Source organism: Rhinolophus ferrumequinum, chromosome 9, assembly GCF_004115265.2.
Source record: "Rhinolophus ferrumequinum isolate MPI-CBG mRhiFer1 chromosome 9, mRhiFer1_v1.p, whole genome shotgun sequence".
Lineage (NCBI taxonomy): Eukaryota > Metazoa > Chordata > Mammalia > Chiroptera > Rhinolophidae > Rhinolophus > Rhinolophus ferrumequinum.
In genome coordinates, this window is record NC_046292.1 from 26,577,161 (window position 1) to 26,604,572 (window position 27,412).

General features: G+C 53.6%; 1 protein-coding gene across 1 annotated transcript; it reads right to left on the bottom strand.

Moving 5' to 3' along the window:
- Positions 1-5,812: 5,812 nt before the first annotated feature.
- On the bottom strand, positions 5,813-8,716 carry POU3F1 (POU class 3 homeobox 1). The gene has a single exon (XM_033113344.1). It carries the CDS (start codon positions 8,667-8,669, stop codon positions 7,317-7,319), a length of 1,353 nt encoding a protein of 450 aa, XP_032969235.1. The 5' UTR covers positions 8,670-8,716; the 3' UTR covers positions 5,813-7,316.
- Between the last annotated feature and the right edge of the window lie 18,696 nt (positions 8,717-27,412).

Genomic DNA, 27,412 nt, shown 5'->3' on the forward strand with positions numbered 1-27,412 from the left:
ATGCATCAGGAGGGCTTACTGACCGTGGTGATCCCAGGCAAGTCATCCAACTTCCTTGAACCTCATGGAATTTACCTGATGGCAGGGTGGTGCAGAAGGGGACAGATCCTAGCCAATTAGCTCCAACACCCTTGGTCCCCAGCTTCTCTTCCTGGCCCAGACCTGAGTTCTGGAGCTTCTCTTTGTGCACATATCCCAACCACTGGCCACTGCAGTTCACCCAAGCAAGGAGTGTGAAAAGAACATGGTCCTTGGTGTCAGGTAAGGCTTTTATCCAGCTTCTATCATTAACTAGTCTTGCCGCCTTACACAGGTCACAAAAACTCTCTGGGCACCAGTTTCCTCATCTGCGAAATAGGAATAATTAATGTGAGATAATGAAAATAAAGCATAAAATAAGTGCTGGATAGGTATATGTCCGAGTGACTTGGACAGAGGGGGGTCCATGCTAAAAGTTCATTACATTTTGGTTTTCTTCCCCATTCACTTGTTTTTGTACAATGCACTGCCCAGGCCCTACATAAAACACCTTTCATTCATTCATCACCTTATGCTAAGCACTCTATGTACATCCTCCCACTTAATTCTCAAAATAGCTCTATTATGTAGGAACTCTACATTGTCACTCTATCAAGAAACTGAGGCACAGAAAAGGTAAGTATCTGGCCTAAAGTCACACAGCTGATAGGAGGTGGAGTCAGGATTTGAACCCAGGTCTGTCTGGTCTCACGGTCCCTGAGTTTCATGGCCCCCGAGACATGGACAGCTTCCCCAGGGACATTGATGACAATGGGAGAAGGCAGGTGACCCATAGTGGCAGGAGGGGCCCTTGCTGCACAGCCAGCTCTGTCTTTGAGTTGCTGGGGTCAATTCTAAGCAGCTTCTGCATGGAGGGAGCTCTTCCTGCTCCCCAGACCAGCCAGCCTCAGAGAAAGGCCGAGGACAGTAACAATTTCCCACCCTAAGCAAAGAGAACAGTAGCAGCGCAGGGTCCAGGTCTGCCCCTGTTCAGAGCTGAATAATCTGGAGCCTTTGAAGAAGGATTTCTGAAAAGCCATCAGGAGTGAATCATTGACTTAGGGAGGTGATGAATCAACGGGGAGTTCATAAAACGGCAAATGAATCGGGTGTGAGAACGATGGAGCCACTGCTATTCCCGAGAACCCTCTGGGGACTGAGAGCCAGGAGAAAAGAAATAAAAATAACACGGGGCCTTTCGCCTGCTACAAACCTGAGTCAGCCCCTCCTTCCATGTGGAAAGACAGAGGGCACAGAGAGATGAAACCCACTGGTGGCTGAAGCAGGGCAGAGGGGGAGGTTCCCTGGGCACTCTCGGCTCCCTGGGTCCAGGCTGTGGGTGCAATTAGCAAACGCCTTTCCCCCTTCTTTTCAGAAGCCCTCACAAGAAAGAACACTGATTTTGACGAACACCCAAAATAATGTGAGATCAGGCACCATGCATTATGCATGAGGTCTGATTTAACATGAACATTATTTCTTGTGTACGACACCATATGCCTCCGTGCTGTCTCTGTAGCCTAATAATACCCAGACCCACCCTGGTCAGGCTCCACTGGAGACATGTCCACTGTGTGTATGTGGGGGGGGGCCCTCCTGGTTCTTAGCTCATCTGAGGGGTGCCCTTTCAGATGCACAGGAGGTGGATGGGAGGTGGGTCATGCTCCCGGAAAGATACCAGGGAGCTGGGGGTGGAACTGTGTGAAAGTGCCTGTGTGTGTGTGTGTGTGTGTGTGTGTGTGTGTGATATCAGAAGCCCGTGACTTGGTGATATTGGGTTCGTTGCGTGGTGATGTGGGGACATGTGTGTGGCTGAGGTTTTACTGCACGAGAGGAATGATGGCAGGAGCGGACAGATCTAATTGCTGCGTGTTTGTGTATATACATGCATATGTACGTGTGGGGGTGTGTTTAAAAAATAAGATCACATATACATACAAACACACCGCCTAACTTTAATTATCTGAAGGGAGCAGGAGAGAGCAGGGAGGAGCTGGGAGGAGCTGGGAACAACGATGGGGAGGGATGTGTTTGGAAAGCGCTGTGTGGGTTAAGAGATTGGAAATTCTGAGTGCGGGGGACCCCGTCCATGCTGCAAAGGATGGCTCTGTGTGCTTAAATATTACAGGTGCCAGGTACCTGGTGACTCAGGAGAGCTCAGTGCCAAAGGCCACAAAACTGCTACCGACTGGACAGCTAAGCAGTGGTATGGGTGTGACAGTGTGTTAGCATATGGGTGAGCAAGCTGGCGAGAGTGTGCATTGGGGTTTCAGCTGGCTGAGAGGAGGAGTGATGGGGATGAATGTGAGTGGGAGAGAGACAGAGGAGGTAGCTGTGATGGCAAATTTCTGAGTGTCTGTGGGTATGGGTGGGATGGTACCGTGTTTCCCTTATACTATAGGGAATAAGACCGGATCTTATATGAATTTTTGCTCCAAAAGACGCATTAGAGCTGATGGTCCGGCAACGTCTTGTTTTCTTATTTTCAGGGAAACACGGTAGTTGGAGAAGTGTCTCAGGCAAGCCTGTGGGTGTATGTAAAGCGGAATTGCTTCCTTGGAGGTGATGGTTTCCTCTGCTCTACCTGTTGCCCCCATAGAGTAGGTAACTTGAAGCTGAGTTTTTGGAGGGATGCTCAGCTGGGAGATGGCTCTGGTGACTGCTGCCATGTCCCAGCTCAGGGACCAATAGAGGGCAGTCCTCCCACATGGAGGCCTCCCAGGCAGCAGGGAGAGCCCTGATCGGCTGGCCAAACACTAACTCCAGGGCCTTCAAATATGCCAGGCAGGGACAAGATTGATGGCTCTGGCTTCAGTCACTAAGCTGGAGGCCCAGTGAATCCTGTTCGCTAAGCTCAGGGGAGCAGCTGGACCTTCCCCTGCTCCTTCCCCTGCTCAGGTGGGTCTCCTTTCTGGAGCTCAAGCCCTGCTGAGGAAAGCCTGGACCTGGGTGGATCACTGGGGGCTTGACGCTCCCATATGCAGGCCAGAGCCTCTCCAGTGGAGACCAGATTCCAAACAGTTCTAAGTGGGTAGCTGTGGTTGGTCAGCTAATCCTGTGTTCACTCAGTCGAGTCCTGGGGTCAAGGAACAATTGCACCGAACCTAAGCCAGGTAACATACAAACGAGTGCAACTTCCTGGTGCAGGAGGCACAGTGCAGGGCGCCTTCTGGGGTTGCCTTGATGACCACAGGTGACCACAATGGCCACCTTCCTTCTTCCTGTTGTTGGCCAACCCCTGCCCTGCAAATATTTTCCCAGTTCAAACATTAGCAGTACAGCATAAACTGTCTTTTCCCCCTTCTACCTCTGAAAGCAAGCTCAGTGGCACACACACAAATTCATACACTAATACACAGAGGTCACATGGGGAGAGTGAAGCTCTAACAGGATTTGTGGCCACATGATCATAGAAGATAATTTTGTTCAGATAAGGAAGGAAGATGGGATCAGAAAATTCCAGATCTGCTAGGGAAAGTTTGGGCTTCTTGGAGGTTGATGTTGGGAACTTCTGCCTCTCTGGAACGAAAGGAAGTCTGAGGATCTCAGGGAAGAGCCGGTCGATCCACACACACACACGGATGGAGAAACGGCGCGGCCAAGCTCAGGGCTGACTGCGGCTTTCCTAAACTCTATTCTATCCAGCCAGTAAGATGCCAGGGTGAAATATTTCTCTCCCTATGGCTTCTCTTCATATGGTCAAATGTTCCGTGGTTCCTAGCCTCATTCCAGGCTGGAGACTAGGGGAAGGAGCCCTGGGGGGCCTTCTGTGACCCAAGGTTGGTCACTGGATAGCTGTCCCAGGCTGGTGTCTCATTAAGCAAAATCCTTACAAAGTGGAAGATTTTCTTCTGTCCCCTTTTCCATGTTTTTTTTCCTTTCATCTTTTTGTTCTACTCCTCAGCTGCTGCTGGTGCTTGGGAGGCCACATTGTTTAGCTGTTTTTGAGTTGACTTGCTTAAATAATAAATCCACCCTCCTGTACAGGATTAAGCAGACAATTAGGAAATCAATCAATCAATCAATCGGTGTCAGCGGCAGGCAGAGGCCAGTGAAAATGACCCATCTTCCCAGTCACCCTTTCCAAACCTGCTGAAGCTCAGGGTGGCACAGGCCGCAGGAAGCTCTGAACTTCATTTTCCATTTCAGGGCCCTGAGGCTGGGACAAATCCAGGAAAAGAGAAATAAGGAAGGAGTGTGGCACTGCCTCGAAGTTCCATAGTTAGTGGAGCAGGAAATGAGAGGTTGAGGTAGGGCAGCTTGTGGCTCTGGGCCACGCTGTCACCTGCTGGCTTGTAAATTCCTGGCCTCCTCTTTAAGAAGCATGGGGAGGCTCACTGGTCTGCCAGTACGGGTACTGGCTGAGACATGGGTGCCAATTACAGGGCTAATTGCTCACGAGTCTGGACTGAAGGAGGGAGGAAAGAAAAAAAAGCAGTGAGAGGCTGAGCATTTGAAAACCCTGGTGGCCTTTATACTTGCAGAGCCAATTCCCCCAAGATTGAGGGGCAGAGCCCAGAGTCACCGGAGCTCTTAGCATGGCACAATCATCCTGAGGCCCTGATCTGGCTAGGGACCCCCAACGTGGGGGCCTGGGAACACCTCTCTGGGCGCCCTAGATGCCACCGGCTATTGGGCAGCTTCCCTGGAGGGGGTGGGCTACATATATACCCTCGTTGTAGACACTTTCTCCCCAGTCCAGCGATTGTCTTCAAGCTTTGTCTCCACGAAGAGTAAGAGAAACTGCATGTGGTTTCTCCTGAGAAGGGAAAAGAACACATCTACAGAAGAGATAGGGAGAGCTGTCTTATTAGTGTTTTTAAGAAGAGTTGTTTTAAAGGAAAAGAGATCTTGGCTAGGACACAAGTAGTCTTCGGCTTCGGCCCGGGAACCCAGCACTGCCTCAGCCATCCTGACTCTGGTGAGGGGTTAAGTTGCTGCCGAAGTCTTCAGAGGGAGATGTCTGAGGATGTCTATTCCCCCCACCCAGGTCATGACTGCACAGCCATGGGACCTTACCATAGGTATGTGCATCACTCCCTGGGTGGGTGGGGGTCCTTGGGTATCCATCTCTAGAGAGGAGATGGTAAGGCTTTTGGTGGGACAGTTGTTTGTACCCCCACTCTTCCACATGAGAAGGTGAAGCAGGTGGTTTGTTTGCTGAGAAGCAGGGCAGGCTTTGCCCAAGCAAACAGGAAGGGCTCCCTCCCCAGGACCACTGAAGGAACTTTCCGTGGATCCAGGTAGGTTTGGGCACCATTTGCCTGTGGGTGGAGAGCCAGTCTGGGCGGGCTGGTGGGGCCTGACCCAGCTTCCAGCTGCCCCAGCACCGGGAATGGTGAAACTGGCCCAGATCCCACACGTGGAATGCAAAGTGAAACCAAAGTTAGGGGTTGGGGTGTTGGGTGGGGGATACATAGATGTGGGGCTGGTGGTGGTGGTCCAGGTCGAGGCTGAGAAGAGCAGTCAAGCATGCCTGAGGAATGGCTGACCCAAATTCAGTGTGGTGTCTGTGATTCACTGTCCTTCCCCTGGTCTGGTCTCAGGATAGTCTGTGTATGGGACGGGACAAGAGGCAGCTTCATCTTCCCTAAACTCACTCACCAGAGGCAGGGGCCCCACTGTTGCCCTAGTAACAAGCGATCCTGATATTGGCCTGGCAGGTCTGTGTGGTCACCTTTCTCCAAAATAGTGAAGCCAGGACTTTAGGGGAGGTGAGCCAGGGTATCCCATCACTTTATCCACAAACCAACCCAGCCCTGGTAGTAAAGAGGACAGGACACAGCCCTGGGGTACATGTTTATGTGAGTAATAAAATATTTACTATAACATAAATATAAAGGGAACTTCCCAGTCTACATTATTTTTTTGCAATAAAGATACAAAGAGAATGCACCAAAACATTGTTCCAAAAAATAATAAAAATAACAAAATTTAAATTCAAACTGTAACAAACAGAACAAGAAATGGAGAAGGGGGAAGCTCCAAACACATCCAGAAAATAAATAGAGATGGGTCAGAAATCTGGAAATCATATTAAAATATCTTTTTCGGATTAGTCAGTATACAAAATCCTTTAGGATGGGGACGGAGGGCAACCCGGAAAACCAAAAATAAAAACCAAGCACAAAATGTTTCTTCTCCCGCCAGTGTGTACATATCTCACATATTTACATGGTTCCCACCTCACCCCAAACTTGGGGAATTTCTCTCTCAGCCTCCCCCAGCATCCCGCATCCCAGGGGGCTGCAAAGGGAGCAGACGGGAGCTTCAGGGACTCAGGCTGAAGGCTCTCAGGGAACGACTTATTTCTACAGCTGGTTAAAAAATACCTCCAACTTTTCCAAGTTTCGTTTGTTTGTGGCCAGGAGGGCAGGGCCCCGCGGGGAGCCATGGCCCTGTTGTGCGGTGGTCAGTCTGCAGCGAGGCAGAAGGCCCTTCCCATCCGGATGTGGTGGGAGCGCAGACCCCTCCAGCGTGGCCGGGAACCGAGCTGGGACTCGGATAAAACGAAACGAAAATGAACACTCGAATTTTTTTTTGTTAGTTTTTGTTTTTTAGTTTTGCTCTTTTGGGGTAGGGTAGGAGAAAGTAAGGGGAAAAAATAAATTAGGCTAGATTAAAGCTTTGGCTATTTCCTGCTTTTATACACAGACGCGGCTCTCGCGGCCTCCCCTCCGGGGCCCCGATAAATACAGTATACAGCGATTTAAATTAAGGGCGCGGGCGGAGTTAGAAGGACCCCAGGAGCGGAGAGGCTCCTTGAATAAATAAAAACCGTAAAAAACCAAGCCCGGAGGAGAGTAAGAGGGATGGGGCGCATCCTTATGGGAGAGAAGAGGCGCGGAGAGAACAGTGACAGTCCCCCACCCTCGATCCGCAGGCTCCGGCATCCGCTCCGGGGAGAGGGACGGGGAACCCTCCTCTCTTCGTCCTCTCTCCCGGGGAATCCCTAACCCCGTACCGCGTTACCTGTCGCTGTGGGGAGGCCGCTGCCGGGATCCGGCCCCGAACAGCCCGGGGGGCAGGGGCGGGAGTCGTCGAGGGGATGGGGGCAGGGAGTAGGCGGCGGGCTGGATGCCCGGGGTGAGTTGGCGCTGTCCGGATCTTCCCTTCACTCCTCCGGGACTCGGGCGACGCAGACTAGTCGTCTTCGCCGCTCGCCGGAGATGGTCGTCCGGGTGTTTGGTTTTGTTCGAAAGTTTCTGGGCTTTTTGTAAAATCCAAAGCAACCGAACAAAAAGAGTACAGGCCGCGCGGCGCCTCGCCGCGCGCCGGCGGGGGCCCGGCCCGCGGGGTCACTGCACGGAACCCGGCAGTGTGTGATGGTGGTGGTGGTGTAGCGCAGCCGGCGGGGGTGGCGGGGGCGCCGAGGGCGGCGACGCACCGCCCCCGCCCGGCCCCAGCTCGCCAGGTGCATAAACGTCGTCCATGGGTGGGTGGCCGGCGCCGGCTGCGGGGGTCATGCGCTTCTCCTTTTGCCGCCGGTTGCAGAACCAGACGCGCACCACCTCCTTCTCCAGCTGCAGGCTGTCGGCCAGGCCGGTGATCTCGTGTGCCGAGGGCTTGGGGCACTTGAGAAAGTGGCTCTCGAGCGCGCCTTTGACCCCTACCTCGATGGACGTGCGCTTCTTGCGCTTGCGGCCCTGCGCCGCGATCTTGTCCAGGTTGGTGGGGCTGCCGCTGGACGAGTCGGTCTCCTCCAGCCACTTGTTGAGCAGCGGCTTGAGCTTGCACATGTTCTTGAAGCTGAGTTGCAGGGCCTCGAAGCGGCAGATGGTGGTCTGAGAGAACACGTTACCATACAGCGTGCCCAGCGCCAGCCCCACGTCGGCCTGCGTGAAGCCGAGCTTGATGCGCCGCTGCTTGAACTGCTTGGCGAACTGCTCCAGGTCGTCCGAGCTGGGCGCGTCCTCGTCCGAGTGCTCGCCCACCGACGAGCCACCGCCGCCTGCGCCCGGGTGCAGGTGCGCCGCCGCCGCGTGCAGGCCGCCGGCGTGTGCATGTCCGTGTGCGTGTCCGTGGGCGCCCAGGTGCGGTGGAGGCGACGGCTCCAGCTGAGCCTCGTGGCCATCCTCATGCAGCGCGTGGTGCAGGCCCGGCCCCGCGCCGCCGCCGCCTGCCGCCAGCATCCCAGCCAGGCCGCCGCCGCCGCCCCCCGGGTAGGCCGCCTGCGCGTACAGCCCGAGCGGCTGGGGCTGGTGACCCCCGCCGGCCCCCGGCGACGGCGACATGGCGGGGCCCAAGTGGTGCGCCGTGCCGCCCTGGGCCCATGCCGCGCCCGCGTGGGCCGCCCCCTGGTGCACCAGGCGCGCGTGGAAACCGCCGCCGCCGCCGTCGTCGGCTCGACCGGTGCCGCCGCCGCCCGCCTTGCCGTGTTCCAGGTGCGGGCCGCCAGCCCAGTCGCTGCTGCCTCCTCCTCCCGTGGGTAGCCACTGGGGGTGCGCTAGGCCCACGGGGTGGCCCGCGCCCGCGCCCAGCCACTCGTGGTGCATCAGCTTCTGCACTTCGCGGTACGCGGCCCCCGCGTGTAGCCGCTCGGCGGCGGCCGCCGCCGCCGCTGCCGCCGCGGCGTCCGGGTGCATAAGCGGTCCGGTGCCCCCGGCTCCGCCTCCGGGGCCCCGCGGCAGGTACTGCGCGGTGGTGGCCATGCCGCCCCGCGCCCTGCGCCGCGCCGCCGCCGCCGCCGCTCCGCTCCGTCTGCGGGGCCTGCCGCGGCGCTCCGCCGGCTTAAAGCCCCGACCCGCTCAGCGCTCCGGAGCCCCACCCCACCCGCCGCCCATTGGCTGCCCGCGGAGCCGCCTCCCGCCCCCCGGCCCCGGCCCTCCGCCCCCCGCGCCCGCCTGCCTCTCGGCCGGGCCGCCCAGAGTTCGCCATTGGGCCTCGCTCCTGGGGTCCCGCGCGCCGGCCGTGCTGATTGGTCGCTGGGGCTTCATTCACAGCCCCCCACCGTCCGCGTACACACTCACGCCCCGGGGGCGCGGCCGCCACGTGGGGAGTGGCGCGGGGGTGGCACCGGGACCGCACCCCCTCTCGTCCTGGCTGCGTGGGCCCGCTTTCCCCCTGCGCTGGAGGCTTGGAACTCGGCGGGTCCCCCTCTCCACGGGAGCCGAATTCCAGCCCGTCTCCGGCCAGGCGGCCAGAAGCGGCGGGGGATTGCGGGCTCCGGGAGGCGCTCGGGCTTCGATAAGCAGCTCAGCCCCGCGCTCCTCCCTCCGTAGTGCAGCTGCGGGAGGGCCGGGATTCCCGCGGGTCTCGTGGCTGCGAGTGGGAGGTGGCGCGGGTCCCCGACTCGGTTCCGGCGCGGCTGCTCACCTTGCCCGCCTCGCCTCCGCGGCTTTCCAGCCGGCACAGAGCTGTCCTCTGCGCATCTCCCCCGGGCGTTTCCTTTCCCTTCTTCTCGCTCTAGACACGGCGTCGCAACTCTGTCAACCTCCGCGTCCCTGAGAGCGCGTCTAGCGCTGGCGGAGTCGGACCGACCCCTGCTTTAGGCCTCGCGCGGGCTCCCCTTCGGGGCACCGTGGCCCAGGTGAGTACCGCGCGGGCGGCTCGGGGTGGAACGGCCGGCGGCAGCGATGTACTCGGGCGGCGCTCCACGGTTTCGGGGTTTCATAGTGAGAGGACCTCAACTGTAGCTCCGGAGTAAACGCCGCGGACAGGGGTGTTGGACACATTGGGCTCAACAGTATCTGTCCCACACTGCCGCCGCCTTCTCCCTCCTTTTCCTCCCTGCCTGATGGGGTCATGGCGGGGTCACGACCCGGGAAACTTGCTGTAGGTGAGGAGTGGCGTGGACTTGGGGAAGGACGTCTGGCACTTCAGAAATTCGTCATGCAGTCCGGGAGCTGTCCAGCCTTGTATGGAGCCCTGAACTGGATTTAACCCGAGTTGCCTGGGGCTGTTGAAAAGGGAATTGAGATAGAGGGGGCCTTATTTGGAAAGGTGAGGCATACAATTCGGGTACCTCCTCGCTCCCCCCGCACCCCCTACCCCCTTTGAGTACTCTGAAGAATCCTAAGTGGACTCGGACCTCAGCAACAGCTGGTCTGTGCCTCTGAGCCCCACACTGGGCTCGAGGTTGAGTGGAGTGAGCTGTGGCCTCCACCTCTTCCCCACACTGAGGTTTCTCTCACACAGTCTTCTAGCTGCTAGCCCAGCTCTTTTCTCTCCCTGATCTTGTCTACATGGATTCAGAGGTTCCAGGGCTCTGGGGTCCCAAATCACAGGACTGAACTGGGGCCCCAGTTAGGGCCCAATTGGGCAAGTCAGGACTGTGGAATAAAGCCTCAGAGTGTGAAGAATAGCGATGAGGGCTCTGGTGGCAGCTGCTGTGGAGATGAACCCAGGGGTTGCTGGGACAGAGTCCACAGTGATAAGGGTCATTCTGGGCACAGACTGTGCTCACCCAGGCCCTGAACGCCCTAGGACCAGCCCGTGGCTGGTCTCCAGGGGATGGAATGGGACAGGGCAAGGTTCTTGTCTGGCCAGTGGCCACTGTCCTGAGCAGGCTCCTTAGGTACCACCCTGGCTGCAAGGGCTGTGATGGAGCCTTGTGTCTGAATCCAGCTAGGGATGCTGGGCTTTCCTGGACTCTGGCCCAGAAAGTGGTCACCTTGAGTCACCTTTTCTTCATAAGATCATTGCAGCGGACCTTCTGGTTCACTTGCCTTCCTGTCGCCTCTCCTAGGCCCAGGAGGTAAGACCAAGGTTGGAAATCCTCTAGTGAAGCCTTGTCTCATGCCAGCCCTTCATATCACTGAAGCTTGGCTTCCAACCCAGACCTGCCACTATCGTTCTGGGCAAGAAGAACTCTGGTCCAGTCTTTCTAGCTCTTGGTTTTCCTACCTGCAAATTGGGAATAACAGTACCATAAGTGGCCCACCTGTCTCACTAAGGTTAAGTCAGAGGGTGGTACTAGACAATGGGGGGTGAAAGCTCCAGAAAGGGCTTTTACTCTGCTTGTTTCTATTGTTAGTGCCCAGCGAATGGGCAAGTTACTCCCCCACTGTAACAAAATCTCAGTTTCCTCCTCCGTAGAATAGGGTTGTGGAGGTTTGGACCAGTTAATGTCTCAGGCCCTTCTAGCTCTGATAGCCTGTGATTCTATGAATCTGTCTCAGTTTCTGTTGGAGGAAAAGCAATGTCTGGACAGTGGACGGGTGTTGTGATGTCCAGTCTTTGTGGTTGTCACTGAGACTTGAAGAACGATGGCACAATGCTTTACCAAGCGCTTTTCATTCCCCATTGTACCTGCATCTCTCAGCCCTGTGAGAGAACACTGAGACTGTTATTGCCAGTGCATAGCTGAAGGAACCGAGGCTCATCTGAGGGCATAGGACCTGGGAAGGTCCCCCTCCTCATCATTCTCCCCGTTGCTCTGGGATGGGGAAGGTTGCCAGTCAGTGGCTTTGGCTATCACAGCAGAGGGAGCCCTCTGTCTGGTAGCTCTTAGGGGGAAGCCAGGGCCAGCTGGTGCTCTTAAGCTGGGTTCCCAGGTCTGTGCTGAACTGAGGCGTGCCTGCAGCAAAGCCAGACTCCTAGGTTACCAGCTTGTCAGTCGGCAAATCTTAGTACCAATCCCATTACTCCCATTCTCAGCCTGTGACTTTGTGCTAGTGGCTTTGCCAGTCAGACCCTCAGTTTCTTCATCTTAAAACGGGGACAGTAAAGCCTGCTTTTCAGGATTGCTCTGAAGCTCCAAGGCGGAAGCAAAACATGTCATTTAGATGCCCTCTTAATGTTAGATACTGCCCTGGAGTGAGCGGCAGTGTGGATAGGAAAGGATAACGTCCCTTTCTCTGCTTTGGAAATTTTAGACACTCTACAATGATATGGGTTTGGTCTCAAGTCCAAATTTTCTTGTTTTTGAGAGTTTGTTTCTCGAGGAAGTGTCCACATCCTCTTGGCTCTTGCTTCCAGAGGTTCTGTGTGGGACACTGGGGACTGTGGCATGGTCATTGGCAGAGACACCTGCTGCAGGACAAGCCCTCTCTCCTGGAGCCCTGCCCTCACAGACCCTGGGGAGAACTTGGAACACGACAGTCGGACACTCAGCTGACCCACTCAGACGCAGACTGGTTTTGGCATGTGAAGAGATGTGCATACACACGCACCCACGTGCATGTTAGCTCAGGGACAAGCATACAGATTGAATAGGGACATGTGGACTCATACCATTAGGTCGGATGTTCATACTCACCCAAACCACACAATGATAAATTCAGGCATGTGTGTGAACAGGAACATGCACACACAGAACCTACACATAGGCTCAGGTAGGCATTCCTTCAGCGACACAGAAATACATAAGACCTGCAGGCCCTTGGGGGCACAAGCCTGGAGGCTCTCACCTGGCTTGCCGATTCACACGAATAGGCACACACTTGTGTTCACACACATGAGCCTACAGCGCCACCACATACACTCCCCATTGCACAGATACAAAGGGGCCTACCCCACACATCACATAGACACACACATGCATACCCATACCGTGTAGGAACTAACACATCTACACAGCGGGTCAGAAAGCAGAGGAAGGGGTGTGCCCAGCCCAGAGCTTGGTCCATGATGTTAGGCAGCAGCGTTAGTCCCAAGGAAGCAGGAAAGCACTGTCTTTTCACATATATATATATATTTTTTCACTCCTCTTGTCTGTGGAAGGCAGCTCCCAACCAGGCCCCCAGCCTCAGAGGCTCCCAGACCTCCCTCCCCATCGGGCCCCCTTTCCAGCCCACCCCCAGGCCAGGAGCTGCCTGGGCTTTCCCAGAGTGGCTGGGTCCCAGCCTCCTCCAGGCTCTGGAGTGTGACAGAGAGCTTGCTCATTTGACACAGGTCACTGAGCCTCCAGCAGATGGGGCCCTCGCTGTGGGGGGTCCCTGAGCCAGAGGGGCTGCAGGGGGAAGCTCTGTAGGGATGAATGACAACGACACAAGCTCCAGCACCAGGTCCTCTTTCTGCAGAGCCCAGAGTCACAGACACAAACCTCTGCCGGCTACATTCACACTCCCTCCTGAGAGATTCAGACTTGGCCTCTAGAGCACAACCGCACTCTCCGTCAGCACCTCGTGGCCACATACGCACTGTAATATTCCAGACACATACCCTAGGCAGGCGAGCCTGGCATACCGAGCAAGGTTTGGGAGGGGGAAAGGGGGGGCAGCTGGGTCTGGCTGCTTTCCCCCACTGGACTCTGAACCCCTGCGCTGTGTCTTGTCAGTCAGTGGTGACTTGGAGGCCAGGAAGCGCTGAGAGCAGATGCAGCTGCAGACCCGAGGCCTTTTTAGTTTGGGGGCAGACAGGCTCCAGGACACTCCTCTTGGATTCCTTGAAGTCAGGAATGCTGAGAAGAGCTAAAGAGAGGGGGAGATCAGAGCCCATGGAGGACAGCTGCTGGAGGAGCTGGTGCCTTAGGATGCCCTCCTGTGTGTGTGGGCTTTGAACCTTTGTCCAGAGTCAGACTAGGCTGGGACAAGGGACAGCACTCATAGCCCACTTCCTTTCCCTTTTGCCAGTCTTTTCCTCACACCCTACGTCCTGCATTTTCAGTGTCAGGAGACCTGGATTCTGTCTTGGCTCAGACTCAGGCCTGCTGGATGACATCGGACCAGTCTCAGCCTCCTAATCTCTGTGAAACTCAACCTTCATCTGTAAGCTGGGCAGGATGGTCTCTACTGGTTTCTTGTGAAGATGGGGTGAGATCACTGCCCGGATGGAAACTTGGAAAGTGTGGCTTGGTTTTTCTCCCGGGGCTGCCTGGGGTGAGTAAGAGGCTGTGTGAGCAGAATCAGCGCCTCCCACTCCCCCAGCCAGTTCTTGCTCAGCAATGGCAGGAGTGACCACGCCCATTACCCTGTTGTTCTGGGCTGGAATGTGTTTTTGACTGTAAGAGTCTGGCAGGGTCCCGGCTGTCCCAGATTCCCGCCTGGGGTGGCACCAGGTCATCTTGTCCATCAGCTGCCTTGGTGAAATTTGGTGCCAGCTAGACAGATTCACAGTGCTGACCACCATCCAGAAAGCTCTCCCACATGGGATGTGATCACTGTTCTGAACTCTCAAGCCCTTACCTATGCTGTCTAAACTCAGCCCCTCCAGGTGTCTGCACCTCTTCCATTGTTCCTGTGTTCCCAAAAGCCTCGCATAGAGGAGCGAGGGGTGCTGCTGCCTGTGGCAGTGGAGAAAGAAGCAGCCTCACTGATTTCATCTAAGGTGTCCTATCTCAGTCTTGGTGAAGGGAAGGAAGGATGAAAGGTGAAATTCATCTTTTAGGTATGAAGCTTTCCTTGCGTTCCCCCTGCCCCAACCTCCTAGGCCTATGGGTAAAGGTGGGGGTCCTCCCGGTGCATCAGTAGAATATTCAAATGAGGGGTGGCCAATTACTCTTGAAATTTACTTTCATTTTGAGCAGAATGGCAGCCTCTGAGCTGGTGTGAATGCCCACAATCCGGTTATGCAGAACACGCTCTCTGCAAATCGGTAAATCATTAGCGGGATTAATCACTCTGAAAGGCTGGGGCTGGGTTTGGGTTTGTTTTTTTTTTTTTAACACACTTTTTTTTCTGGATGGCTGCAAAATTCACTACCACAGGGTGGGGTGGGAGCAGTGAGTGATTATTTTAGTTCTTGTCACCATCCTTAAAAGAGTGAGGTGCCTTCCTGGGCTGGTGTTCACTTTGTGGCCCAGTTGAGAGTGGGAGCGGGCAGCTTGGGTGGATTGGAAGGGTGAAAGGGGAGTTCTCCTGTTTGTGTCAGGTACAGTGTTTACAGCAGTGTGCTGGGGGCTTGGTGTGGGCGTGTGTGTGTGATGACTACATGTTAGCATGCTTGCATGGCTTCGTGTGTTTGTACTTTCTAGATGCCCATAAGGATTTGTGTGCTTGTGCCTGGTTTGCGTTAATGTGTGTGCGCTGGTGTTTGTAACTGTCAGACAGTGCTATCGTTTGAGAGTGGTTTTAAAGACCACATCTTACCTTCCTCAGCCTCCAGGTCGCTCTTGAGGGGAAGTAAGTAGAAACAGAGGGAAGTCCCTACTTGGACCTGCTTTGGGGGTTTGTGGCTCAAGGTGAATTTACATATTCATGAGCCACTGCCTCTCAGTTCCCCTGGGAAGGGACTGAGTCCAGTGGAGGCCCCTTAGGGTGGATGAGGAGGTTAGGCTCTCACTGTACCTCTCTCCCCATCCCGGGTCTAGTGGCTGCCTCTTCCACCCATGGGCCAGGAACAGCAGCACCCCATGGCCCCTGAACCCCAGTTTCTGCATAGCATCTGATAGGAGCTGTGTGGCCGTGAGGGGATGCTCTTTTTCCTTCCATGTCCGGATGTCACTATAAGGGCATTTGGGAACCAAAAGCCAGGACCAAGTTGGTGAACGGGACTATCTCCCACTTTGTGTCCCCATTGGGCCAGCCTCCTTATTCCTCTTTCTCCAGAGCTTAATGCAGCCCAGCTTTGGAGCAGTAATTACCTTCAAATGACCCAGCAATGACATCCTTAGGGTGTCGGCCAGAGATTTGACTGTGGCGATCACAGGATTCGCTACCCCGCCAGCCCCAGAATGTAGGGTTTGAGGTAGGACTTAGCGTGCCTGGTCCTTACATCAACCCACTCCTTCCTCTTCTGCCCCCCAATCCCCTAGCCCCCTGCAGAGTCAGGCGGGTAGCCTGGGCATAACTATCCACCACCCCACAGATGGCACCAGTGCCCTGTACTCCTGTTCCTGTGCCTCATTCATTGCCCCACTGTACGTGCCTTCCTCCCCTCTGTGCAGTAGCCTGGAGTCACGGGGAAGGGCAGGATGATATAGCTCCTTGGCTGTTACAAGTTGGGAGGGTCTGGAGAGAGTTGGCTGGGCTCCATGCTGGCTTTCCTCAGCTTTCTTGGAGGTAGCAGGTGGAGGGTGGAAGTGGAAAAGGAGGATTTAGGAATTATATTTTCCTAGGGACCTCTTAGCATCTTTATGTATCTCTGGTGGCAGACATCTGTCTGAGCTAAGGGTAGCATCTGCGTGGGCCTGAGACAACATCTGTTTGAGGCTGGGACACCTGGCTGAGCCCAGTACATTTTCTGGCCCCGGGACAGCTTCTGTCTGGGCTGAGGACATGTGTCTGAACCTGGCACGGCATCTGTCCAGGCCTGGTGCGACATCTTCCTGGCTTGGGGCAATGTCTGTTTGAGCCCTGGACATCTGTCTGACTTGGGGACGTCTGCTGAGCCTGGAACAATACCTATCTGAGCCTGGGGGTGGACTTGTCATTGCAGATAAAATCATCGTTGAGTCTCAACTTTTGTTTGTGGCTCAGAACAGAGCATATGCCAGACTCATGTCCCTGCTCTTCTTTCTACCAGGGAAGGGCTCTTAGGTAGAGTGCCTCAGTTTACCTCTAGTTTAGGCCCATTGGCCTGGTTGCTCTGGGCACCTCAAGGGACAGCTAAAGTTTACACTCTAGTGGCTCCAAGAAACCAAAGTTTTGTGTAAGGGAGGCAGACAGGTCATAACATCCAGTGAGTGGCCTAGGACGATTCTCCCTTCTTCCAGTCCCTTTGTTGAGTCAAGTCAAAGTGCTACTCCAAGACACAACTCAGACATGTCCCTTGCCTCCTGAGAAGCCTTCCTTTGCTCCCTAGTGTATACATCTTCATGTCCAAAGCCCCCAGTGGTCCTGTCCCTGTCTACCCTCGGAATCCCTCAGCACAGAGCTTCTGTTCCCACAAACGTGCCAGGCACTCAGGACTCCCTGCCTTTGCATGTGCAGTTCCCTGTCCTTGGAGTGCCTTTCTCCCCCCATCACCTCACATCCTGCAAGTCCTAGTTATGGTCACCTGCTCTGGGAAGTCTTCTTGCTCCTTCTCTGGACTAAGCCACTGTCTCTGCCCTGCTTTCACCCTGTGTTGTGCAGATACCTCAGTGTTAGCATTGATGGGCCCGTGTTGTCATTACCCTTCGTATGTCTGTCTCTCCTGCGGGACTGTGAGCTCTTGGGGGCAGCTGGTGCCGTCTCATCTCTGTCTCCCAATAACCAGCCCAATTCCTGGTCTCTAGTGGTACCAATAAAGAATGTCTGGTGATGGACCACATGGCCCTGCCACTGTAATCTCATTTCCCTTTTTTTTAAAAAAATTTTTTTAAATTGGCTTGGGGGAGATGCTGGCTTTCAGTCTCTGAAGAAGTGGGCTTCAGAGAAGAGGGTGTATTTTCTTATTCGTACCTGGTAGGGTGACAGAAGCCAACGGGTGCTGGGCAATGGGCCCACAGCGCCCTGGATAAGGGCCTTTTGAAGCCAGTCCTGCCCAGTGTTCTTTGTCCGTGACCAGGATGGAGGTGTATAGCATCCAAAGAGTCGATACACTTGCTGCTGACAGGAGTAAGGGAAGAATGGTGAAGGTCAGGGGGTGGCATGTAATCCAGACATAATAGCTTTTCTGTGGACTATGGGGATGGGCCTAAATCTAAGAAAGAGAACCTTTACCTGGGTCCAAGCCCAACTCCTTGAGAGCAGGTGGGAGAATCGAAGCCTGTTGTAGCTTGTATGGAAACGTTCCAGGGTTCCTGGGTTTGCTCATCCTGCCAGAAAGGGAGAGTCACGTAGGTGTTATTAATATAAATGTCGTGTCCAGAGCAAACCGCTCTCCCTGGTCAGGCCCCCCTGGCACCTGGCCAGGTCTGGAGGAGGTAGCTGACAAATGAATGTTCCTGGGACAGACTCTGCTTTCGTGGCTTTTATTCCCCAAATAGGAATATCTTTATTGTTCTTACTAATGATAATAGCAACACAAGCTTATTTGTCAAAATTCTTTACCTCATAAATATATAAAACAGAAAGTGGGAGTTCTCCCTGAGTCCTTCTGCCTCACCCTTCGGAACTATTCCTATTAGCTATATCTTTCCAAAACTTGTTTGCATGGGCATACGCTAATAATAATAGCTAAGATTTATTGAGTGCTTACTATGTGCAGGGATTGTACTAAGTGCTTCTACCTGGGTTTACACATTGCATCCTCATCAAAACACTAGGAATTAGGTAAAACTATTATTTCCATTTACAAAGGAAGAAAATGAGGCTCAGAGATCATATTAACAATAATAACCCACATATATTGGGGGCTCACTATCTGCTAGGTACCATTCAAAGCACTTTACAAGTTATCTCCTTTAATGTCTGTAGGAGCTAGTGGGTAAGAGAATGCCTGGCATGTAGTAGGCAATCAATAAATGGTGAACAGTACTCCCAACTTGGAAGTTTGAGAATCTCAGATGATGCATCTGGGATTGTTCAGTGGGCCCCAAAATTGGGGGGGGGGCTCTTGTCCCCAACCTTCTGAGCTACAGGCAGCCACTCCATGGGTGTCTGGAGATGCTGATTCAGCAGTAAAAGATGTAAATTCCTACCTTGGTTTGCATGTGATTTACAGATATGCATTTATGGGTGTCTTTGATTAATGTTGAAGAGCTTTGGTGATTTTTCTGCCAGGCTTCAGGGCCCTGCAGAGGGCATGGCTAGTGTGGACTGGCTGCAGACTCTGAATGTGCGTGTGTGGACTATTGGGTTGGGTGCAGCTGACAGCTGTGGGTAGGTGGATGGAGACCAGAAGGTTGAGCAGGGCAGACTGGAGCCTGGGATTCTGGATGGGGGATTTGGGCAGCTGTTGTGAGTGGGGGATATCTGTCAGAATATGGCAGGATCCAGCTAACAGGCTAGGATGAGATCAGAGCTCCAGGTACTAGGTGGTGACTGGGTCTATGGATGGCCATGACCTTGGAGAAGTCAGGATCCTGGTCAAGTTTTCTAGGTAGGAACTCAGACCCAAGGAGCCAGGACAGGGTCTGGGGTCCAGGGTAGGACATGTGGTGGTGGTGAGGGCTTCCAAACAAGGTGGAAGCTCAGAGGCAGGAAGGGGCCCTCCTCCAGAACCTTCCCCTGGTACTCGCCAGGATAGGGATCCCTTGCTTGTGTGCTCCAGGAGAGAGAGTGCTCTCTGCAATCAGGCCTTGGGAAAATCTGCCAATTGCAAGAATATTCTGTGTATGCTGGCTGTGCCCAGCCCTGTGCCTGGCACCAAGGGGAGACCAGTCCCAGCCTGCAAAGCTTGGCAGGGGAGTCGGTGAGATAAGGAGGGAAGGGCAGGCTCCGACCTTGATTGAAGGCTGTGTGCCTGGCACCAGGCGGCACTTTCATCCATTATCTCCTTTGATCCTCACCACGATCAAAGGCAGTGGCTCTCTTATCTCCTCATTACAGAGGAGGAAGCAGACTCAGAGAGCTGCAGTGACTTGCCCAAGGTCACACAGCAAGTGAGTGAAATAGCCCAGAATGCAGCTCTCTCTCTTTCTAGAACCTGAGCATTTAGCCAGTTTATTCTGCCTTGGCTAGGGGTAAAATAAGGATAATACCTACTTTGCTTAGTTGTGAGGGTTAAATGAGCTCAAGTGTGTAAGGAGCTTAGCACAGTGGCTGGCACACAGTAAGTGTTCAATAAAAGGTTTTTTATTCCTTAAGTGTTGGAGCTGGGATTCTGAAATCCTGGTCCAGTGGACTCTACTGATTGCATGGTACCATGGTTCTTGCCAAGGCTGATTGGGAGGAAGGGCTGGTTGGGGACAGAGCAGGGCATCCTCTGTGGGTTGGATGAGCCCTTGTTGTGCATGGACACTAATGGTGAACTGCATATGGGGGGACCACCTGCCAGGCCAGAGCACCTGTTGGCTCAAGTCCTAGCCCTGGATTGGGTGGGGACACTGAAGTCATCTAGTTAGGATTGTGTGTGTGTGTGTGTGTGTGTGTGTGTGTGTGTGTGTGTAGTTGGTGTGGGTCCCTGACTAAAGAAGGAGAGATGACTTTGGGAGGTGCTTTATTAGCAGGCAGTGGTCAGGGCCCTTTCTCATTTCCAGCGGCAGAGATCTGAATCAAGTGAAGGACTGAACCATATGACGATGTGAGAGAAATCACTCCTGGCAGAGAGAACAGCAAGTTCAAAGGCCCTGGGGTGGGAATATTGTCTTAATAGAGACAATATTGATTTGTGTCTTCCAGTATTTGAAGTAGAGGAACTAAGTGGGAGCAGGATTCATACATTCATTCATTCATTCATTCATACATTAATCCAATAAATATTCAGGGTCCACTTTGTCCAGACACCATCCTCGGTGCTGATGGCTAACACTCATTGAGCACTTATTAGGTTTCTAAGCACTGTGTATATACTACTTCATTTAATCTTCACAATAACACATGGAGTTGGGGAAGCCTGGGGGACAGTTGGGCCCCCTTTGATTCCTGCAGACTCTTCCCACCTTGGAGCACCCAGTGTCTGCCACCCAGAAAGACCAGGATCCCTATAATGGGGCGGGCCTGAGAACATCACAGCTCCAGAGTCTTTCATGTCCTCACTGGGCCCTGCCCAGGATCAGGCCCTGAGCCTCCTGGAAGCCACCCAGGACACTGAAGCTAGCGAGGGTGGGGTGCCCAGGTTAATCCCATCCAGCCAGGCTTGCCTCAGAACTTCCTTTTCTCGGGGGCTCCCAGCCACATCTTCCCTGTCTTTTCCCACATCTTCCACTTAGCTCTTGGCCCCCCTCCAGCCCCCTCCATAGCTCAAACCCCATCCTCTGGGCTCTGCTCAGAGAGTCTAGTCACAGCTCGTAGCAGAGGCTCCTGACAGGGAGAAAAGAAGGTTCCATACCTATTGTTTGATGGAACTGTCTTGAAACACTCCCTGTGCTTTGCTAACTCTGCTGGAGGCAGCATGGGCCGTGCTTATCCTGTCTGGCTCCCTCTGACCTTTCCTTAAGAATGTCAGTGCACAGGCCTCAGCCAGGGTGGGCTTCTTGGTTCCTGACCACCCACCCGTGCCCATGACCTGGGCTTCTCATGCTCTCTTGCAGGAAAAGGGACCGAGAAGAAGAAATAGAAAAGTTGCTAAATATTCAGAGGCCAAAGAAGGAGTCTGGCTCTTCTATCAACCTTAGACGAATAAAGAAACCCAGCAAAGGGGATTTCCTGAGTGGGATGAAGGGAAAGAAAGATCTGGTACTGATGGGCTACGCTAACCTGGAAACCATGACTCTGCCTTCCCATCCATCCATCCATCCATTCCATCCTCCATCCATCCATCCATCATCCATCCATCCATCCATCCATCCATCCATCCGCTTACTGAATGCCTAATGTAGCCACCAGTTCAGTTATGCTTATTATATTGGAGAGCTGGTCAGTGTTTACACTTTTGTGACCCTTCTGTTTATGTATTTCCTCTGCCCACCTGGTTCTTAGAGAAGTTTCTTGAGATGTGGGCCCCCCTCTCTATAGCCCCAAGGATCAGCCTTTGCTGTCTGGTTGTCAGCAGCTGCCCCGCTTAGGCACCCTGGGGGCCAGGGTTGTGGGGATCTTGCCTGCTGCTTCCACCCCCACTGTGCCAGGCCTGTGACCCTCACTATGACCCAGTCTGGAAGATGCCGCGCTGGTCCGGGGACAGTGCCTCGCTGCCTGGCAGTCTGCCTGCACTGCTGCAGCGGCTGCTGGCCCTTTGCCAGCACCAAGCTTTTGGAGTGGTGAAATTGAGTCACTGTGGAGCCTCTCCACACTGCTGTAGTAAACAAACAGGCTGGGAACTGGGGTGGGGGGCGCTGCTGCATTGGCAAGAGCAGAAACCTTGTGGGGGCTCAGAGGGGTGGGTGGGTGAGCTTTGAGCCAAGCTGTTGCTGTGGTCACTCTCCCTGCCCTCCTCTCTGCCCAGGCTAGAGCTGGGGGGTGGCTTTGAGCTGCCCTGGTTGGAGGTGAATCGCAGAAGGAGGGGCTACAGACAGAGACCCAGATCAAGACAGAATGAGACACAGAGAGGCAGAGGGATATAGAGATGGAAGCAGAGAGAGAGAGAAAGAGACGGAGAGAGAAGGGAGGGAGGGAGGGAGAATATATCAGGTGAGAGAAGGCAGATTGAGGGGCTGAGTAGAGAAGGGGCAGGGAAGGAATTGCTGGGGTAGGGGAAAGCTCTTCCGAAGGCAGGAAGTGAGGAGCTTAAGAACAGCCCCTCCCGTGTGCATGGCATCCCACAGTGAACAAAACCTTTCCACTTGCTTAAGCTCATTCAAGCCTCACAATAGCCCAGCTGTACTGGGATTGGAGTCCTAGCAGGATGAGGGCAGGGATGAGCCCCTTCCTGGGGCGCAGTCGGGGGAGGGGTGCTGCAAAGCTGGGACTGGCGCCTGAGGACTGGCTGTGAGATGGGTCCCACTGGGTTGGGGCGGGCAGTGAGTGGTTTCGAGACAGAGCCCCCAGCTGGACCTGAGTTCCTCCAGCGACTGAAACTTTCCCAGCTGGGCACAGACACCTGTGCTTGATGCTCCTGTCGCCAGGACATCACTGCTTCTCTTCTTGGGAGGAAGAAGTTGCCCGAGTGAGGAAATCCCTCGGTCCCTTTTCTTCAGTTCCCAGGCCGCCTGACTGTAGGAGTATGGGCTGTTGACAGCTCACAGCTGAGTCCGTCTCCAGGCTTTGCTTTAGTGGGAGGTGGATAGCTTGCCTTCTGTGGGGGCAGCCTGCATGCAATGGCTGGTCACTTGGAGGAGGGTGTGCAAAGGCCAGGTCCCCTTGCTTCAAATTGGGACACTTCTGAAGGGCCGTCCCAGCTCCAGAGCTCCTTGGGAGGCAGTGAGACTGGCAGAGGCATTTGGTGTGACGGCACTGCACACCAGTTTCTCCCTTTGCCCAATGCTGCTTCCCTCTCTTGCTGTCCCCCCCGCCCCCGCCCAGTACTCACCAATAAACCTTCTTCAGGTAAATCTCGTGGTCTCACAGCGTTTCCAGGGAATGACTTATTACCCTGACTCCATCCATTGGGCCCCCGCCTGGGTCCAGCTCAGCGCCACCACCCCGTCACCTAATCCTCATTCCCCCCTCTAACTCTAAAACCTCTTCTTTCTGCATCTGGCAACTGCCTCCTTCCTTGATCTTCCTGTTCTCCTTCCTGGCCCTCTAGAGCTGTGCTATTCAGTCAGTAACCACATGTAGCCGCTGGGCACTTGAAATGTGACTGGTCCAAATTGAGATGAGCCCCAAGTGTAAAATATACACTGGATTTCGAAGACTTGGTATGAAAAAGAGAATGTGAAATAGCTCTAATATTTTTTAATACAGATGACATGACATCGAGATGGTAATATTTTGGGTGAAATAAAATATTATTAATATTTCACCTGTTTCTTTACCTTTCTGATGTGGCCATTAGAAAACTTTAAATAATACATGTGGGTTACATTGTATTTCCATTGGACAGTGCTGCTCCAGAGTCTGTTATCTCACCGCAGCCAGAGGGAGCCTATAAAAAACAATCTTGGTTTGATCATGTCCCTCTTCTGTTCACAATCCTTTCAATGCCCCTATCTCGCCCAGGGTAAAAGCCAAGCCCTTCCCATGGCTTTCAAGGCCCTGCATGATCCAATGGCTTGTTTCCTTGCAGATTTTCCCTCCTTCCTTCCTGTCCCTTTTTCCCTTGTGTCAGCCACACACTAGCTACCCTGAAATTTCTTAAACTTGCTAAGCTCATTCCTGCCTCAGGGTCTTTTCACTTGCTGTTCCCTCTGCCAGGAGTGATTTCCCCAATTCTTCACAGGCGCACTCCCTCATTTGATTCAGATTTCTTCTCAGATGTTCCCTGCTCAGGATGGCTTTTTCTGTCTCCCTCTCTAAAATAGATGCCTCCCAGTTCCTCTCAACCTCTTAGGCAGACCATTTATTCTCATGTAATATTACATTACCTATCAATTGTTTACATTTTGATTGTTTGTTTCTCCAGGAAGCTAGAACTTGGTCTGTCTTATTCACCCAAATAGTCCCCATACCTGGAACTAGGCCTGGAATAAAATAGATGGTCAATAAATACTGGTTGAGTGACTAAATTTTATGGATGACAAAACTGAGATCCAGAAAGATGAATTTATACCTAAGATCACACAGCTAGGCAGGGACAGAGCTGGGAATAGCTCAGGACTGTCTGAGGCCAGAACCTACGCTCTGTCATTACAGGTACTACTGCAGCCCTTTTCCTTCCTCTTTGTCCCATCACTCAGGAAACACAGGTATCACCTTGGGGAGAGCGGACATGGCTGTGACGAGGCAACAGTCTCTGTTTTTCTGGCATCTCTGATTTTCTGAGTTCTGGAGACTTCCATGCATAGGGACCCAGCTGCTAGTTGGTCCTTCATTTCCCTGTGCACCCAGACTCACCAACCCAAGGAGGACACTGGGATGGGGGTGGAGAAGAACAGGGTAACTGGAGGGGAATAGGTGTATGGCCTTCCCAGGGCTCAGGCAAAGACACTGTCTGCCTAATGCTGAGTGTGGGGCATAGGGAGGAGACCATGTCTATGAGTGAGGTGACAAAAATCTCACAGAACTTAGGTTTGAGAAGACAATGAAAGGGAGAGAGAGGAACCCTGGAAACCCGACATGATTGTAGAGCCCTCTGCCCGGCAAGCCACCTGTGAGGCTCTCTGCTGCTTTGGCACTTGGGGGCAGCTCAGGCTTTGCTGAGTTTGCTTTTGCTCCATCTACCCACCCACCTGCTCACCACTGTGGGGGCAGGAGCACTCTGGGCTCTGATCAGATTCCCTACCTGCGAGATTCCTTAGAAGGGGCACCTTGTTCAGAATGAGCAGGACTCTGGAGTCCTGGATGCTGTCTTTTCTTTACTTGGTGAACTCCTACACATCTCTCAAGTCCTAGCTCACATGTCTTCTCCCTTGTCCTAAATCCACCTGAGAGCTCCTGGACTCTCAGGTGGAGTCAGTCCTACCCTCCTCTGAGCACCCAAATGGTTCATTGTTCTTACAAGTGTATAAGCATTTACAAGTGTATAGTTATTTTCTTGTATAACAGCCTCTCCTACTAGACTGTGAGCTCCTTGAGGGCAAGTCTGTCGTATTCATTTCTGTGTTTCCAGCCTGACGCTTGGTAGCGAGTAGACTTTCACCACCACCATCATTATTACCACCACCACCATCATCACCACCATCGTTATCATCACGACCACAACCACCACCACCACGACCATGACCACCACCACCACCACCACCATCACCACCATCACCACCACCACCACCACCACCACCACCACCACCACCATCACCACCACCATCACCACCACCACCACCACCATCACCACCACCATCATCACCACCATCGTTATCATCACGACCACCACCACCACCACCACCACCACCATCACCACCACCATCACCACCACCACCACCACCATCACCACCACCATCATCACCACCATCACCACCACCACCACACCACCACCATCACCACCACCATCACCACCACCACCACCACCACCACCACCACCATCATCACCACCACCACCACCACCACCACCACCACCACCACCACCATCATCACCACCATCCACCACCACCACCACCACCACACCATCACCACCACCATCACCACCACCACCACCACCACCACCACCACCATCATCACCACCACCACCAACCACCACCACCACCACCATCATCACCCACCACCACCACCACCACCACCACACCATCACCACCACCATCACCACCACCACCACCACCACCACCACCACCATCACCACCACCATCACCACCACCACCACCACCACCACCATCACCATCACCACCACCACCACCACCACCACCACCACCACCATCATCACCACCATCACCACCACCACCACCACCACCACCATCACCACCACCATCACCACCACCACCATCACCACCACCACCACCACCACCATCAGCACCATCATCATCAGACTTGATGTTTATTGACGTGTTCTTGCATGTGCTAAATGCTTCCCCTGAAGCAGATCATTTAATCTTTACAATTATCCTACACAATGAGGAAGGTGTTTTATCCTCATTTTACAAATGAGAAAACTGAGACTCAATGAGGCTCCCAGGGTGGCACTGATGAAACTGCAGAGCTAGGGCTTGAACCCTTATCTTCTGACTCTGTAGCCAGAGTTTCCATTGCTTTATGTGACCAAGAGGTGAAATGATCTCTTCTATGTGGGCAATAATTCAGGAGAGTCTGCAGACAGCCAGGATGAACTGGGTGGTGGAGGACGGAGCCCAGTTGTTCCTGTGACTGGAACACAGGGTGTGTGCAGGGCTCAGAGGAGGTGGAGGGGGCTTGGGCATCTTTTTAAGTTTGAGATGCCTATGAGGCATCAACATGGAGATGCCCTGTGGACAGTTGGATCCATGGGTCTGGAGCATGGGGAAAAGTCACTCTGGGGAAGGAGGTCTGGGATTGTTGACATAGAGACAGATAAGTCTGTGGAAGTTGGGAAGGCCCAGGGGTGTGTGTGGCATAAGAAGAGGAAAATGTCAAGAATAGAACTCTGGTGACCCCCATTATTTAAAGGGCTGTTTGAGGAAAAGGAGCCAGTGAAAGACCTTCAAAGGGACAAGCAGAAGGCAGAAGGAGAACCAAGACAGAGGGCTGCTACCAAAACCTCGAGGGGACTCCATAAGTATTGTGGAATGAATGAATGAATGAATGAGTGCAGGTGGAAAGGATTGGTGATCCCCCAAGCTCTGGGCCTATTGTGATTCTCCACTGATGATCCAGAGCCAAGGCTCTTTCTGTCCCCAGAAAACTCTGGCTCCTTCCTCTTTCCTCCAGGACCTGCCTTCTGCTCGCCCCTTCCTCAGGGAGCAAAGATGGGATTACTTTCCCTACATCATAAGTAGGGCAGCTGAGGCAGAGTGGACCAGAGCCACACAGGTACCCTGGGTTTTAGTGTAGGTACACTCCAGGGCAGGAACAGCATTTCCAGAGAGGGGGCTACCAGAGAGGCAGGGTGTCTTGGGGGCTTCTGAGATCTCACCTCTGGTCTGGGGTTTCTCACCCTGTAGTCATGGAAATCCTCCTGGAGGGCTCTTGGAGATCACCCAGTTTAACCCCCTCATTTTATAGCTAGGAGGATGAGGCCCAGGGAAGGAAGAAACTTACCCAAGTTCATGGTCATAGAAATAGTAATAGTAATACCAAGCTTCCATTTATTGAACACTTACTACATGCCAGAAATTTAAAAGCTGTTCTTTTTGTTTATCCCCATCATTTCCTTAGTAGTCACCGATTTTGCAGATGAAGAATCAGAGGTTCAGAGAGGTAAAGTGATTTGTTTGAAGCCTGGGTCAGGATTCACACCCAGATCTGTTTGACAACAAAGCTTGGGCCGTTCCTCTGCCCTCTGTGGCCTCCCACATCCCAGAACCCAGGTCTCCTGCATCCCAGGCTATATTTTCTATACTGGCTGCAGCTTCTGTGGGACCCAGGCAGTGGCTGTGGAGGGAAATGGCAGTCAATGAAATGGAGGAAGCGCCAGTGTCTGGCCTTGAGCGTTGGACATGCACAAAGCA

Bases quoted from the DNA above. Each gene is read 5' to 3' on its own strand.
- POU3F1 (XM_033113344.1), bottom strand. From the start codon at position 8,669: ATGGCCACCACCGCGCAGTACCTGCCGCGGGGCCCCGGAGGCGGAGCC.